We start from the raw sequence: 15,518 nt of genomic DNA, 5'->3' as shown, positions 1-15,518 counted from the left end.
GTTTTGTTCTGAGCTCTTTACTTGTGATTGTCAGTTTTGTCACCTTGTCCTGTCACAGTCACTCCCAAACAGTCCCCCAGACTGACGTTTACTCGATTGTGTTGACCTCTTTTGTAAGTCACTTTGGATAAAATAATCTGCTAAGCAAATAAATGTAAATGTAAAATGTTCTCTACATTGACCCCTGGTGGGGTGTGTGAGGATCAGCTCATTCATGATGTCATTACAGTCACTATGGGGTTAAACACCAAGAGATCTGCCAGAACACAAATACATAAATAAATACATGAAAAATAGCCAAAATGTTATGGACATCATTGACTGGACCAGCTACATGAATAAGCATTCCAACATCTACTGGTACTTTCTGTATAGTGTCCGGGTCCAAATTGATGAAACGTCCATCCACCTGTCCATCCATCCATCCATCCATTCGCTTGTGCATCCATCCATCCATCCACTTGTCCATCCATCCATCCACCTGACCATCCATCTGTCCATCTATCTGTCCACTTGTCCATCCATCCATCCCCATGTCCATCCATTCATCTATCCATTTTCCTAGCCTGTTTAATGTTGGTTTCATAGTGGGGTCCAACTCAATGAAACATCTAAAGTTATATTCGTGATCATTGTCTGTCCATCCAACTATCCATCTGTCTCTCTGTCCTTCCACTCTTTCATCCATCCATCCATCCATCAAGTTCCCTAGCCTGTTTAATGTTTGGTCTCATTAATGACAGCAAGTTACAGAGCTGCAGACAAGTTTAAGGAATATGACCAAAGAATTGCAAGTCATAGCACTGGACAGACAAATCAAACACAAATAAAAAGGTCAATAAGCCGGCAGAATCATAATTTAATTTTGAAGATGCATCCAAAGAAACAAACAAATTATATGAATTGTAAGATAAGGTGATCTGTGGTCAAAAAACAGAAAATTCATTCCATCAAGGTCCCTGAACCATAAATGCTGTTGTGAATCTCATTACTTTGAAGTTCTACAGAGTTCTGAGAGTTTGAAGTTTTTACTTGTGACAATAATGTCACATCACCGCTATCGTGTGAGTCGTTTTGCTGTCCGTGTCACTATTTCGTGTCATTTTCTTGTGCTAGTGGCCATGTTGTTTATTGGTTGCTATGCTGGTTGTGGTCACATGGTCGGTGTCATGTGACGTCATCACTTACAGACTATTTAAGACAGCAGGCCAGCAGGCTCACCTCCTGGTTTTGGGATTCAAAGACAAACCTTCATTGGTGACCTCGTGAATTGTTTTGTTTTTTTTCATTTCTCCTGATTAGTTTGGTTTTGGACGTCTGCTCTGATTCTCTAACTACAATTCTTTCTAACTGCTCTAAACAGGTTTCCCTCGTTTCGGACCTCTTTTTTATATTTTTTTTTCCATCATGATTTTTGTGTCTTCCCAAAAAAAAAAAAAAACTTTGTTTCATGTCCTTATCCTTTTAACTTTAAACTATTTTTATGCAGATTTTTCTTTCCTTACTTAACAAATACAAGTCACAAATCTGACAGGGTCCGTAATTTAGAGGACCCTGATTATGGGCCCAGTACTTCAAAAGTGAATAAAGAACAGAACTAAAAAGCTCTTCACTATTTTTCTGGAGTCTGCTAATCAGTCCAGAGCTCCCGGTCCCTTCTTACAGAAAATAAAACCCAACAAATGGAGGTTTCATTTTGAAACAAACAATCTACAAACACATTTATTTAGTTTTAGACTTGTTTTTCTTTTAGGATGGCTGAATAAACACACTAGCGTTTTCCCATCATTCGTGTTAGGATTGGTATTTTTCATAAATACATTTTGGAGCTTTGTCATGAATGGATTCTGACTGGGTTCTGAATCTCGGGTGTTCTGATTTTGAAGTCAAACTTGGTGTTTTAACATATTTCTCAAGAACTTTCTAGTATTTTGCTGTGACACCATTTTATTTTGTTCTGTGACTGTGGCCACCATTTTGTGGACCCAGATCCTAGTTGCCAGGGTCACCCAGATCCTAGTTGCCAGGGTCACGGCCTCAAGGGTCACAACATCAAGGGGTCAATGAGGTGAGGGGTTAAACGGTCATCTTAGTGGCTATTTTGTACCCGAGTTAGCAAATAGACCTCAAATTGAAAATCTTTCTAAGACTTTTGTTTGTGCTGTTTGTGGTTTTTTCCAGTTTGCTTGAAAGATAGAATTGACTTTTGCTTTCCGATATCACTGTGGACGAACATAACTGGTCAAAGGGAAGTCACAGTCGGCAATTATACAAAAATGTTGCTTGGGACATGACAGTCTAACACATGGGCAATGGCCACAGCAGATGATGTCATAGGCATGTGACACAGCGAGCACCAGTAAGTAAATTGTTATGGATTTCTTTACTTTTTATTGATTACTTTGTTGTTTTTTTTAGAAATTCTTTTGTGTTTAATGCTATTGAATGTTCTATAATCTTTCTTTTTGTTTTGTATTTCTTAATGGTGTTGTCTTGTTTACTAATCATTTTGTGTTTTACTTACTGTCTTTGTATGTTTAGCCTAAGGGGGGCGGCCCTCTGCCTTATACATAAGCTGCGAGATCTCGGTACTAATGTCGAAGCATTTGTTCTCTTCTGGTGTTTTTCTCTTGCTTTTGGATTCTTGTTTTGTATTTGCTCTTTTAAGATTTTCTATTTCATTTTAATTTGTATTTCTTTAATTTGTTTTAGGTTATTGATATGTAGATTTCAAACTGGGTTTTGTTAAATATTTGGCTTGTAGGTGAACCTTACAGAACATTTTTGCTCCTGTTTTATTGAACTTTCTTGAGTAATCAACCAGAAATATTCCCAAGAAGCTTTGTTCTTTTGCTCTTTGGGCCAGGGGTTTAGGGTTCCCCTCTCACTCTTTGAGATTTAAAAGCCTGACTCCCTTTTGGGTGTTTTTGCTTTTGGAAGCCTGGCATTTATTGTGGTGTGCTTCATGTTTTTGAGGAGATAACTTTAAAGGCCAAGCCTCTTCTAAGAGTTTGTAGAGCCCTGCTCAGTTCATAATGCAAATGGAGAGCAGATGAAAACCAAAACCAACAATGGTAATAAGATGAATGCAAAAATGTGCTGAAATGGCCCTGATAGTGACAATGTTTAGTGGGGTCTTATCTTTATCACTCTGGTGGTCTGGTTGCATGCCCATCAAGCGAAACTTCTACACCATTCACTATTCCACCATTTATGGAGATCATCTTTGGTGTGTGAATGTTTGAATTAAAAAGAATCAACATTAAGACCCATCAGTTTCTAAATGTTAGAAGTGTGTTTGATATTTACAGAGATATTACATTTGGAAATTGCTTGCACGTTTTACGATGACTTGGGATTTTTTTTTTTTTTTTTAGAAGCTGTACCGAGTTTTAGGACATTACTTTCAGTGTTTTGTATGGTAACACAAATCTGAGAAGCCAGTGGGACCCTGAAATTGATATGAATGCCCATGTAGTTGGGACGTTATCATCATACCCATTCATCAGCTCGATTGAGATTCTACTGATTCAAGCAAATGCCGTCTAGTCAATATGCGATCTGTTCACGGATCTGAGGCCCGAATGCTAAATAGAGACGTCTGAAGTGACAAACAAAAGGACGGCCACATCTGACTCCATTGGGGGGACTTACTGCAAAAATGTTGGTCAGAAAAGCTATGAAGTGTTGGCACTTTCCCTGAACTCCCCTCTCCACCCCAGCTCACCACATCATTACATGTCAATACCAACCAGAACAGCGTTAAGTCACGCAAGTCAAAGCAGATATAGATCAGGAAGAATCAACAATATGGATTTACAGTTTTAACCAACATTGAAATGAAGCTTCTAGGCTACCACTTTGAAAATATCTATGCACATCCTGAATGAGAAGAAAGGCGGTGACTTCCTAAGGTGTCTTGGGTAGCGTCGATCACGTTGTCCCCTTCAACTGATTGTATGAATTCCTTGTCCCAGATATCCAAACCGGGTTGTTGAATCAGAGCTGTGAGCAAGGAAGGCCTTCCTGCGTTCTTCTGGATCACGGAAAGTGCTGAGATGTGGGCCCACCTGTGAATGGGACAAATCAGATCAGATTTAAGTCAAGAAAACACACCTGCTTTTACAACGTATGGCCACAAAGTGGCGCTGTCTGCCAAAGTGCAACCAATTGACCGCAGTCAGTGACATTAAAGTTACAGTATATGGTGACTTGGGGCTAAGAGCCAATAAATACAATTTTACAAAGCCCTCTATTTTTATTCCCCTTTTTTGATAGTCTTCTTGTACTGCGTTTTCACTTCTTAGTGACGATTACAGCACACATTGGCAGTTATTTCCATTCATTCGTCTAGTTTAGAAGTTGCTCTTTCCATCACAGGGTCGATAGAAGTTCAAGTCTAATGATGAGTGAAACGATTCACACAAAACTGAATTTGCAGAGAGAGTCGCCAAAAATTCCAAAAACAGATGGCGCTTGAAGTGTTCTAGCAAAACTTGTGCCACTGACAAAAGAAGAAAAGCTTTTCGTTCCCATCTGAAAGCATTTTTATGTATTAACTCCACAAGCATCTGCCTATCATTCAGTATACAATTGGACTGCGTTGTAGAGGATCAAATCCTTATTTCACTCAATGAGAACTTTTATGGAATGTGTTATGTTCTGGATTGTTGGGTTGATATTCTGTCTCGCTCCATTAAAATGAAACTACCATAAAAATTAGAGACTGTTAATTTGTTTGTAAGTGAGCAAACGTACAAATTCAACCGGGGATCAAATACTTATTTCCCCCACTGTATTTGCACCTTAGACTTACACAAACCCGTTTCTGCTGTCCTTGTTATCTGTCCAACAGTTCACGTTCTCTCTTTGTTTTTAATTTGAAGTGTTCACTACACAGTATATGTTCATCTTCTTCTTCTTTCAGCTGCTCCCATTAGGGGTCGCCACAGAAGATCATCTTCTTCCATATCTTTCTGTCCTCGTCATCTTCTTCCATATCTTTCTGTCCTCGTCATCTTGCTCTGTTACACCCATCACTTGCATGTCCTCTCTCACCACATCAATAAACCTTCTCTTAGGCCTTCCTCTTTTCCTCTTCCCTGGCAGCTCCATCCTTAACATCCTTCTCCCAACATACCCAGCATCTCTCCTCTGCACATGTCCAAACCAATGCAATCTCGCCTCTCTGACTTTGTCTCCAAACCTTCCAACCTGAGCTGACCCCCTAATGTACTCGTTCCTAATCCTGTCCATCCTCGTCACACCCAATGCAAATCTTCACATCTTTAACTCTGCCACCTCCAGCTCTGTCTCCTGCTTTCTAGTCAGTGCCACCATCTCCAGCCCATATAACATAGCTGGTCTCACTACCGTCCTGTAGACCTTATACTTTCACTCTTGCTGATACCTGTCTGTCACAAATCACTCCTGACACTCTTCTCCACCCACTCCACCCAGCCTGCACTCTCTTCTTCACTTCTCTTCCACAATCCCCATTACCCTGTACTGTTGATCCCAATTATTTAAACTCATCCACATTCGCTAACTCTACTCCCTGCATCCTCACCATTTCATGGACCTCCCTCTCATTTACACACATGTATTCTGTCTTGTTCCTACTGACCTTCATTCCTCTCCTCTCATATTTCCACCTCTCCATGGTCTCCTCAACCTGCTCCCTACTATCGCTACAGATCACAATGTCATCAGCAAACATTATAGTCCACGGGGACTCCTGTCTAATCTTGTCTGTCAACCTGTCCATCACCATTGCAAATAAAAGAAAGGGCTCAGATATATTCATAATAGTTCAATATTTTCTGTTCATAATATTTCAGTTTTGGGTACAGTAGATGGTCACGAACGTTTCTGAATGCGTACAAATCGGGTTACAATCAAAAAGTTTGGCAAAATTTTGCATCTGTTCACAACCACACGCTCTGGTGGCGAACAAAAACACTGGCGGCCAGTTTCCCTATGCACGTTCGTATGTGCCAATGTTTTCTCATTCTCTGTATCCCATTTTCTTTTGTTTGCGTATACAGGGCCCTAACAAAGCAGCTGATGTTGCAAAAGGAGTTACAATGTTAACCAAGCAGAGGCCTCAAGTGCTGGAAGAGGTGGAGAAACTGTTGCTAGTGTGGTTGAACGAGAAGCAACTTGCAGGGGATAGCGTAAGCGAGGCGATCATATGTGAGAAAGCCAGGAAGATTCATGGCGATTTGCTGAAAAAAAAATCTTTCTTTGAGTGGCGAAGGTGAGGAATTTAGAACCAGTAGAGGATGGTTTGAAAAGTTTTGCAAGAGAAGTGGCACTTAATTTTTTTTTCCCTGTGCTTAAAACTCATAAAAAAAAGTGTTTACAGTGAGGGTTTCGTAAGGGTGTAGCGCCAACTCGTACAATGTTAGTTTTCTCTGTTATTCAATGTTTTTACATATAGTTTACTAGAAGGGGGCTCTGCCCCCTGCTCGCTTCGCTCGCCTACCCCCGGCGTTGGGTATCCTGAAATACATTAGTCGAGCTCGTTCGTTTTGGAGCCGTGCCCGCTTTGCCCGTGGCATTTCAGACGCGCGTTGTAGGCGCCTGCGTTCATTGATTTTATCCAGGCGGGCTCGTGTTTGTATATCCGTCAGTCGAGCTCGTTCGTTTTGAACCCGTGCCTGCTGTGCTTCCGCAGTTTCAGACGCACGTTGTAGGCGCCTGCGTTCATTGATCTTATCCAGGTGGGCTCGTGTTTGTACCGTTGAGCTGTATTGTGTTTGAATTTGGTGTAAAGCGTTCAGCGGTTTGTACAATCCCAAGCAGCACATTATTCCTAACTTCACTCCGCAGTAGTGCCACTCACAATATGGCGGTGACGCCTGCGCCTTCACTCCGCAGTAGTGCCACTCACAATATGGTGGTGCCGCCTGCGCCTTCCGTACTATGTCGGGTTTCACTATGCTGTGTAGGCGCCTTTGCCTTTAGTACTTTCCCGCGCCTTCCGTACCATCTTTGTGGACCTGTGGGGCCTCCGTAGCCTCTTCCGTTTGACTCTGGGCTGCAGCGGAGAATCCTCTTTTTTGTCTGGCTGTGTCGGTAGTCGTTAGCTATGGGCGCGTTGTTGCTTCATTTCTCATTCACATCAGTTGAGCTCTTTCGTTTTTGGGCCATGACTCCTTCGTGCGCGGTGGATACGACTTCGCTTGCGGTTTATAAGACGTGCGCTGTACGCGCCTGCGCAGTACGTCTCATGGTACCATCACCGTGTACCTGCGTCAATGCCATCCGGTTTACCATTCTCGATTAGTAATATGGATTACACTGTGCATTCTATGGTATAATTAACTATTTTTGTGCTTAAAAAAATGTATTTACATACAGTTTGTATGGTCTGGAATGGATTAATTATATTTACATACAATCTTATCGGGAAATTACGTTCGGGTCACGTCCAGAGTTTTGGAACAAATTACAGTCGTGACCGGAGGTACCACTGTAATTTTATTTCCCTGTGGAAGTTTCTGCTCTGTTAGGTCCCTTGTGTTTTGTGGGTGGTTCCCCAAGAGGCGTGGCCACCTGTCAATCTCCATCAAAGGACTGCCCCCCTCCTTATAAAGGCCGTAGAGACCGTCGATTCAATGGTACACATTGTCAAGCTGGGTGTTGGTGAGTGCTCTCTGTGTTTTGTTATTACTCAATTTAAATTACTGGATTACAGACTTCTCGGCTCTGCTTGTGACGATGAATTCATTCGTATTATGCTCTGGGACATTGTTTGCTACTGGTTTGTCTGTTTTAGGCAGGTCCATTTGTACCTCTTCTACTTTTTGATCCACAGTAATGAAAAATCAAAAAACAGATCTCCTTGATATCTTGTTGGGTTCTCCTTGACAACAATGAGATCAGAAAGAAATCAAATGGAGACATTTTCTATTGTCTCAAGCTCCTCAGAGGACAAAATACCCCAATATTCTCACAAGTGGTCTCCTCATGAGTTTCAGCAGAGATAACAGCAAAGTCACACCGTGGGATCAGATCTATCAAGCATTTTGAACGTTTTTGCATTGTGTACTCAGTAATATCTGCTGACATTTATGGACAGTTGTTGTTGTTACTAAAAACCCTTTACAATGATAACAAAAATGTGGTCCTTGCTTGTGAATAATATGATTAGCTGCTCTGATTTATATTACTGTATTGCAACTGGATCATTCTAGAAGAACAGGCAGGCAACGAGGCATAGTGTATAATAATAATAATAATTCTTTGCATTTATATAGGCTTTGGGCTGCAGTGCCTGTGGTTGTGGGTTCAAATCCCACTACTGGCACCTGTGTAACCATCAGCAAGTCACTTCAGCTGCCTGTACTTCGACTGGAATAAAAACAAAAGACACGTAACCGATCGTATCTTAAATGCTGTAAGTCACCTCAGATGAAGGCACAGGTAAAATGATGAAGTCTTGAAAGAGATTAAAACTAGAAAGAGGCTTCACCAAATATAACATGCCTTTCAAGCCAAATTCTCAATGTTGACTCCTTTTACCTCAGTTCTTTTTTGTCTAAAGCTATTTCTCCTAATGGGTTTTTGTAAAAATATCTGTGACAAATCTGATTCTTAAATAATACATCAGTGAGAATCTCTCAAGTCTCATGAGCCATCAACGATCAACCATTGAGCGGTATCATTTTTCTGATGGGGAGTTCTTGTTTGTAAAGAGTATTTTTGAAAGACTCTCTGCTTACCCTTTAATAACACGCCAAAGGTTCACAGTCCTCCTTCCACTTGTAGGCCTTTTCTGACATCTTGTGGACCTTGCTAGTTGTTTTGCCAGCTTTACCCTCATTGAGGCCTGCTCCAGCTGAAGCCTGCAGGTTGCCTTGAAGCCTGGCTGAAGTTGAGGTTGCTCCTGCTGGGCAGACTGGGTAGGTTTCTGGCCTGCTACCTAGCATCTTTGTATTATATGCCTGATGGACCCTCTTTAGATCAGGTCAGTCCTTGTCTGGCGGTCCGATTCTCATAATGTAAGTTTTAAAAAATTAATTAGAACATGAGAACACTCTAGACGAGAACAGAACAGGCCATTCAGCCCAACAAAGCTCGCCAGTCCTATGCACTTATTTCTTCCAAAAAAAGTCGAGTTTTGTAAGTCTCTAAAGTCTTACTGTCTACTACACTACTTGGTCACTTATTCCAAGTGTCTATCATTCTTTGTGTAAAGAAAAACTTCCTAATGTTTGTGTGAAATTTTACCCTTCACAAATATCCAACTGTGTCCCCGTCTCATTTTAAAATAACCGTCTCGATCCACTGGACTAATTCCCTTCACAATTTTAAACACTTCAATCATTTCTGTAAAGGCTCAGCTCTTTTAATTTTTCCTCATAACTAACCCCTGTAGCCCCTGAATCAGCCGAGTCGCTCTTCTCTGGCCCTTCTCTAGTGCTGCTATGTCCTTTTTGTAGCCTGCACCCAGTTTTGCTATGTTATGTGAAGTATAACGCCACAGCAAGTGATGAGCAAAACAGTCGAGCTTCCTTTTTTACATACAGTTTCATGAAATGGACACCGTAGCAAAGGCGCTATATCGGCGCCGACCCGACACAGACGGACACCGGAGGCACGTGAAAATAAACAAAAAGATGTATTATCTTTAGCTGGGGGCCACGTCTTCCCCATGTCCCTCAGCCCTAACACAGTCTCAAAACACAAAAGTAACAAACACCAAATCTTCCTTCACACCTCCCAGCACCTTCGTCCTCCTCCTCCCGACTCTGGCTCCCAGAATGGTGGTGGCTGTTGGCCCCTTTTATAGTTCACCCAGAAGTGCTTCAGGTGCTTGACTCCAATTGTGACTGAACTACGGCCCAGATGGGCCCAGGAACCCCTGCAGAGCCTCCTGGTGGCCACCCCGAATCCCAACAGGGCTGTGGAGAACTCCATCTCCCATGCAGCCTTGCGGGTATCTGAGGCACCACAGTCACCCCAATAAAGGGGGAGCTGCCACCAAAGTAGTCCAGGGGAGGTACTGTGCAGCCCATGCTTGCTCCCCTTGAACATACACAGAAGGGGCATCCCGGCCGGGCATGGCCCATGGCTGTCTGTCACAACGCTAAAAAGAATTTCAAGTGTAAATTCTAAATCACGAAACTCACTATAAAGAGTTCTTCTTTAGCTATTTTGATGTGATGGCCCTTACCCAATGGGACATCAGTAGTCATGACCTGAGATGGACCTGGCAAGACTTTGTTTTCAAAAAGTGAAGCAGACGTTTATTGTACACAAAGAATGAAAGCATCCAAAGTGCAACAGTGGATTCAATGAAGAATTCTTCTTTAAAAGCAAATTGTGGCATTAAAACTGTGTCTTTGGGCGCACCGATAAATAAATCAATACTTTTAAAGTCACAAGTGCAGGCCTCTGTGCTGAACACGACACCATGGCGCTAGATGGGGGGAAATGAGTAAAGCAGAATGTGTATGAAGAGCCGCAGTCCACAAATACACAATCAGATCAGCCTCTCTTTGCGGACCTTGACGTCTCCTCGTTTGTCCGACTCATTTGTGAGTTTCAGCTCACAGGCACATTACAGTGGCTTCGCCTAATATCTTAAAGGATACGTCTGATATTTTTCAAGTCGGAGATGCTGAATTTCTTCACAAAGATGCCGGTGCCAGGTTGTTTTGCGCCAAGGGCCCCACCCGACTGTTTGGTAGCTAACCCGCTGGGGGTTTTCCCCCTCCTTATGATCTGCGCCCTTAGCAAATGGCTAATTCACCTTAATGGTGGCGCCGGCCCTGCAAAGATGGTACATATGCGTTTGCCGTATGAAACTCTCTTACAGACTCCAGTGATTTCTATCCATTTTAAAATATTTTGCCCGCACCGGCGCTTTACAATGGAGGCTAATGGGGCACAGGGCATCACTGAAGAGTTAAAAGCCTATGTCCTCTTTGAGTTTCGATAAAAAACAACACGCCTTCTGTCTTGCCGATGCGTGTTTGTGACAACGTAAAGGACCTGGAAATAATCGTTTTGTCGCATACTCCTGGTGCTGTTTCTCTCAAGGTATGGACACGTTTCCTATTCGCTTGTGAGTTCACAGGTACATACAGAAGAAAAAACACATGGCGTGAAAAGTGCATCGTGATTGGTTCTGATTTGGAGGAAACCACGCCCCAAGGGGGTCAAAGGTTAACAGAGAACTAGACGCTGAGGCTATCACACATAGCTGGTTTTCTTTGAAAATGTCGGAATCTCATCATATTGGCACTTGTTTGTATAAAAAATGACACGTAGAGGCTACTTTACAAAGTGTGTGTGATTGCAGGACGGAGAGCAATACTCGACAACTGATAATCAATGCATTTGGTAAGTTTTCCTGTGCTCCATTAACTCCACTGCGGTCAAGATAGTTTTTAAAATTTATAGAAATACAGTGGGGCAAAAAAGTATTTAGTCAGCCACCAATTGTGCAAGTTCTCCCACTAAAAAGATGAGAGAGGCCTGTAATTTTTATCATAGGTATACCTCAACTATGAGAGACAAAATGAGAAAACAAATCCAGAAAATCACATTGTCTGATTTTTAAAGAATTTATTTGCAAATTATGGTGGAAAATAAGTATTTGGTCACCTACAAACAAGCAAGATTTCTGGCTCTCACAGACCTGTAACTTCTTCTGTAAGAGGCTCCTCTGTCCTCCACTCGTTACCTGTATTAATGGCACCTGTTTGAACTCGTCATCAATATAAAAGACACCTGTCCACAACCTCAAACAGTCACACTCCAAACTCCACTATGGCCAAGACCAAAGAGCTGTCAAAGGACACCACAAACAAAATTGTAGACCTGCACCAGGCTGGGAAGACTGAATCTGCAATAGGTAAGCAGCTTGGTGTGAAGAAATCAACTGTGGGAGCAATTATTAGAAAATGGAAGACATACAAGACCACTGATAATCTCCCTCGATCTGGGGCTCCATGCAAGATCTCACCCCGTGGGGTCAAAATGATCACAAGAACGGTGAGCAAAAATCCCAGAACCACACGGGGGACCTAGTGAATGACCTGCAGAGAGCTGGGACCAAAGTAACAAAGGCAACCATCAGTAGCACACTACACTGTCAGGGACTCAAATCCTGCAGTGCCAGACGTGTCCCCCTGCTTGAGCCAGTACATGTGCAGGCCCATCTGAAGTCTGCTAGAGAGCATTTGGATGATCCAGAAGAGGACTGGGAGAATGTCATATGGTCAGATGAAACCAAAATAGGAATTTTTGGTAAAAACTCTACTCGTTGTGTTTGGAGGAGAAAGAATGCGGAGTTGCATCCAAAGAACACCATACCTACTGTAAAGCATGGGGGTGGAAACATCATGCTTTAGGGCTGTTTTTCTGCAAAGGGACCAGGATGACTGATCCGTGTAAAGGAAAGAATGAATGGGGCCATGTATCGTCAGATTTTGAGTGAAAACCTCCTTCCATCAGCAAGCGCACTGAAGATGAAACATGGCTGGGTCCTTCAGCATGACAATGATCCCAAACACACTGCCTGGGTAACGAAGGAGTGGCTTCGTAAGAAGCATTTCAAGGTCCTGGAGTGGCCTAGCCAGTCTCCACATCTCAACCCCATAGAAAATCTTTGGAGGGAGTTGAAAGTCCGTGTTGCCCAGCGACAGCCCCAAAACATCACTGCTCTAGAGGAGATCTGCATGGAGGAATGGGCCAAAATACCAGCAACAGTGTGTGAAAACCTTGTGAAGACTTACAGAAAACGTTTGACCTCTGTCATTGCCAACAAAGGGTATATAACAAAGTATCGAGATGAACTTTTGTTATTGACCAAATACTTTTTTTCCACCATAATTTGCAAATAAATTCTTTAAAAATCAGACAATGTGATTTTCTGGATTTTTTTTTTCTCATTTTGTCTCTCATAGTTGAGGTATACCTATGATGAAAATTACAGGCCTCTCTCATCTTTTTAAGTGGGAGAACTTGCACAATTGGTGGCTGACTAAATACTTTTTTGCCCCACTGTAGTTGGACTTTAGAACACAATTTGGCATGGCAAATGCATATATGCAATGTTGGTGAAGACATAACTTTGACTTGACAAATACCAAACGTATCCTTTAATGCTGTACAAACATGCCAACGGTCACTTCTGAGGAAAAAATAACAACAAAAGTAGTGTGTCAGGGCACATCTGGATCAGCAAAACGAGGCAGAAGCCACATCTCCGCAGTCGCAGGATTAACACTGGAGTCGTTCAGGTAATTTATTCAAGTCATTAGATTTGTCGAACTGACAGGCCACACTGGTGTCCACCTGAAATGAACAATCCCCAGGGTGAGCCAGCTGCAATAAAAACAAGGAAAAAAAAATCTCAAAGCCATTTAGCACTTGGGAGATACGAGATTACGGACGACCTCCCCCACCGCCAGACACAGTGGGATCAGGACCTTCTCTGATGGCACCATATGAAAAAGCCTTATGGACAACCCAGGGGTAGACTGGTGGTGCAGTGATCAGCACTGCCGCTTCATAGCTCCATTGTCCTGGGTTCAAATCCCATGCCTGCTGATTGTCTGCGTGGATTTTTCCAGATCTCCCCTTGTCCATGATGGTCAGTTAGCTGCATGCCAAGTGCGCCCTTGTTTGCACGTCACTGTGGGATATGCATCAGTGGGCCATGCGATCAGTGCTGCCAGGATAAGATCCATGCTGCATAACCAAGAACTAGACTAAGGCTGCATCCACAAATATTACGTTTTCATTAAAAAAAACCTTATCTACTGTATACACGAGGGGGTACCCAAAAAATAACCCAAATCTGTACATGGGGCACAATCTCGACATAGTTGTGAATTTCGCCACTTACAGTATTCTGTGGCAGTCTGCCACGTGGCATTGCTCTGTATTGTCCCTGTCGGTTTTTCTTCATGCTTATTAAATGTGTTCTGCGATTGTTGTGATGGGTGATCATAAAGAACAGCGAGTCTGCGTTACATTTTGTTTTCTCTTTGGGAAAACTGGAGCTGAAACTGTAGGAATGCTTGAAACTGCTTTTAAAGAGGAAGATTTCAGTAAAATTCCACTCAACGAGTGGTCTTTTGCCTTTCAAACGAGGGGAAATGTCACCTGAAGACCAACCGAGATCTGGCCGACCTTCCACAATTCAGAATGACGAAAATCTTGAAAAAGTTTGCAAGGCAATTTCCAAAGATCGTCGTCGGACTATTGAAGAGATTTGCAAATTGACTTGTGTGTCTTGGAGTTCTTGCCACCCTCCCTACTCGCCTGATCTTTGCTCCGTGCGACTGAAATGAAAAAAGAAGTCAAAGGAAAGCGTTTTTGTACTGTGGAGGAAGTCAAAGAAAAAAATCGCCGCAGGTCTTGGACACAACGTTCCTCTTCAGAGATTCCAAAAATGTTCCACCAGTGAGAAAACCGGTGGGACGACTGCATTCATTCACATGGACAGGACTCTGAAGGAGACTAAAGTTTCAGTAAGTAAAAATTATTAAAACTTTTTTTTTTAATTCCCCCCAAAGTGCTCCAGTTGCTCATTGCCCCACTTTCGGCTGCACTTCCGGGTGTGGAGGAAGAAAAACCACCAACATGGGCTCAGGAACAGCGGCAGCGCCCCCTGGCAGCGCCTCCGGATCCCAACAGGGCTGTGTCCAACCCCATCTCCCATGAAGCCCTGTGGGAGTCTGAGGCACCGCTACCACTCAGGGGGGCTGGCATCTAGCATTCCGGGGGAGGTAATGCTCTGTCCATGCTTGTTCCCCCGGACCATACAAGGAAAAGGTCTATATATATATATATATATATATATATATATATATATATATATATATATATATATATATATATATATGTCAGTGTTAATGCAGTCAAAAAATATTCCATTCACTTATTTTTGAGGCGGCTTTCTTAGATATATTTGAAAGGTGCAATATAATAGATATGAAATGAACTATATAATAGATAGATGGATATAAAAGGTGCTATATAATAGATATGAAATAAACTATATAATTATATAAATAAATAAACTATATAATAGATACAGTGCATCCAGAAAGTATTCACAGCGCATCACTTTTTCAACATTTTGTGATGTTACAGCTTTATTCCAAAATGGATTAAATTCATTTTTTTCCTCAGAATTCTACACACAACACCCCATAATGACAACGTGAAAAAAGTTAACTTGAGATTTTTGCAAATTTATTAAAAATAAAAAAATTGAGAAATCCCATGTACATAAGTATTCACAGCCTTTGCCATGAAGCTCCAAATTGAGCTCAGGTGCATCCTGTTTCCCCTGATCATCCTTGAGATGTTTCTACAGCTTCATTGGAGTCCACCTGTGGTAAATTCAGTTGACTGGACAGGATTTGGAAAGGCACACACCTGTCTATAGAAGGTCCCACAGTTGACAGTTCATGTCAGAGCACAAACCAAACATGAAGTCAAAGGAATTGTCTGTAGACCTCCGAGACAGGATTGTCTCGAGGCACAAA

General features: G+C 42.2%; 1 protein-coding gene across 2 annotated transcripts in view; it reads right to left on the bottom strand.

Annotated features, from left to right (window-relative positions):
• Positions 1-839: 839 nt before the first annotated feature.
• cfap77 (cilia and flagella associated protein 77) overlaps positions 840-15,518 on the bottom strand; it is a 165,420-nt gene continuing 150,741 nt past the window's right edge. For both annotated transcript variants that reach the window (XM_028808568.2, XM_051931802.1), the window contains one exon: positions 840-4,070. In XM_028808568.2, coding sequence (XP_028664401.2) covers positions 3,948-4,070 — 123 coding nt within the window. In that variant the 3' untranslated portion in view covers positions 840-3,947. The remainder of the gene's footprint in view (positions 4,071-15,518) is intronic.

The sequence above is a fragment of the Erpetoichthys calabaricus genome, chromosome 9 (genome assembly GCF_900747795.2).
Source record: "Erpetoichthys calabaricus chromosome 9, fErpCal1.3, whole genome shotgun sequence".
Classification (NCBI taxonomy): Eukaryota; Metazoa; Chordata; class Cladistia; order Polypteriformes; family Polypteridae; genus Erpetoichthys; species Erpetoichthys calabaricus.
Note: the sequence above shows the minus strand (reverse complement) of the source record. Positions and strands in the feature narration are given on the sequence as shown.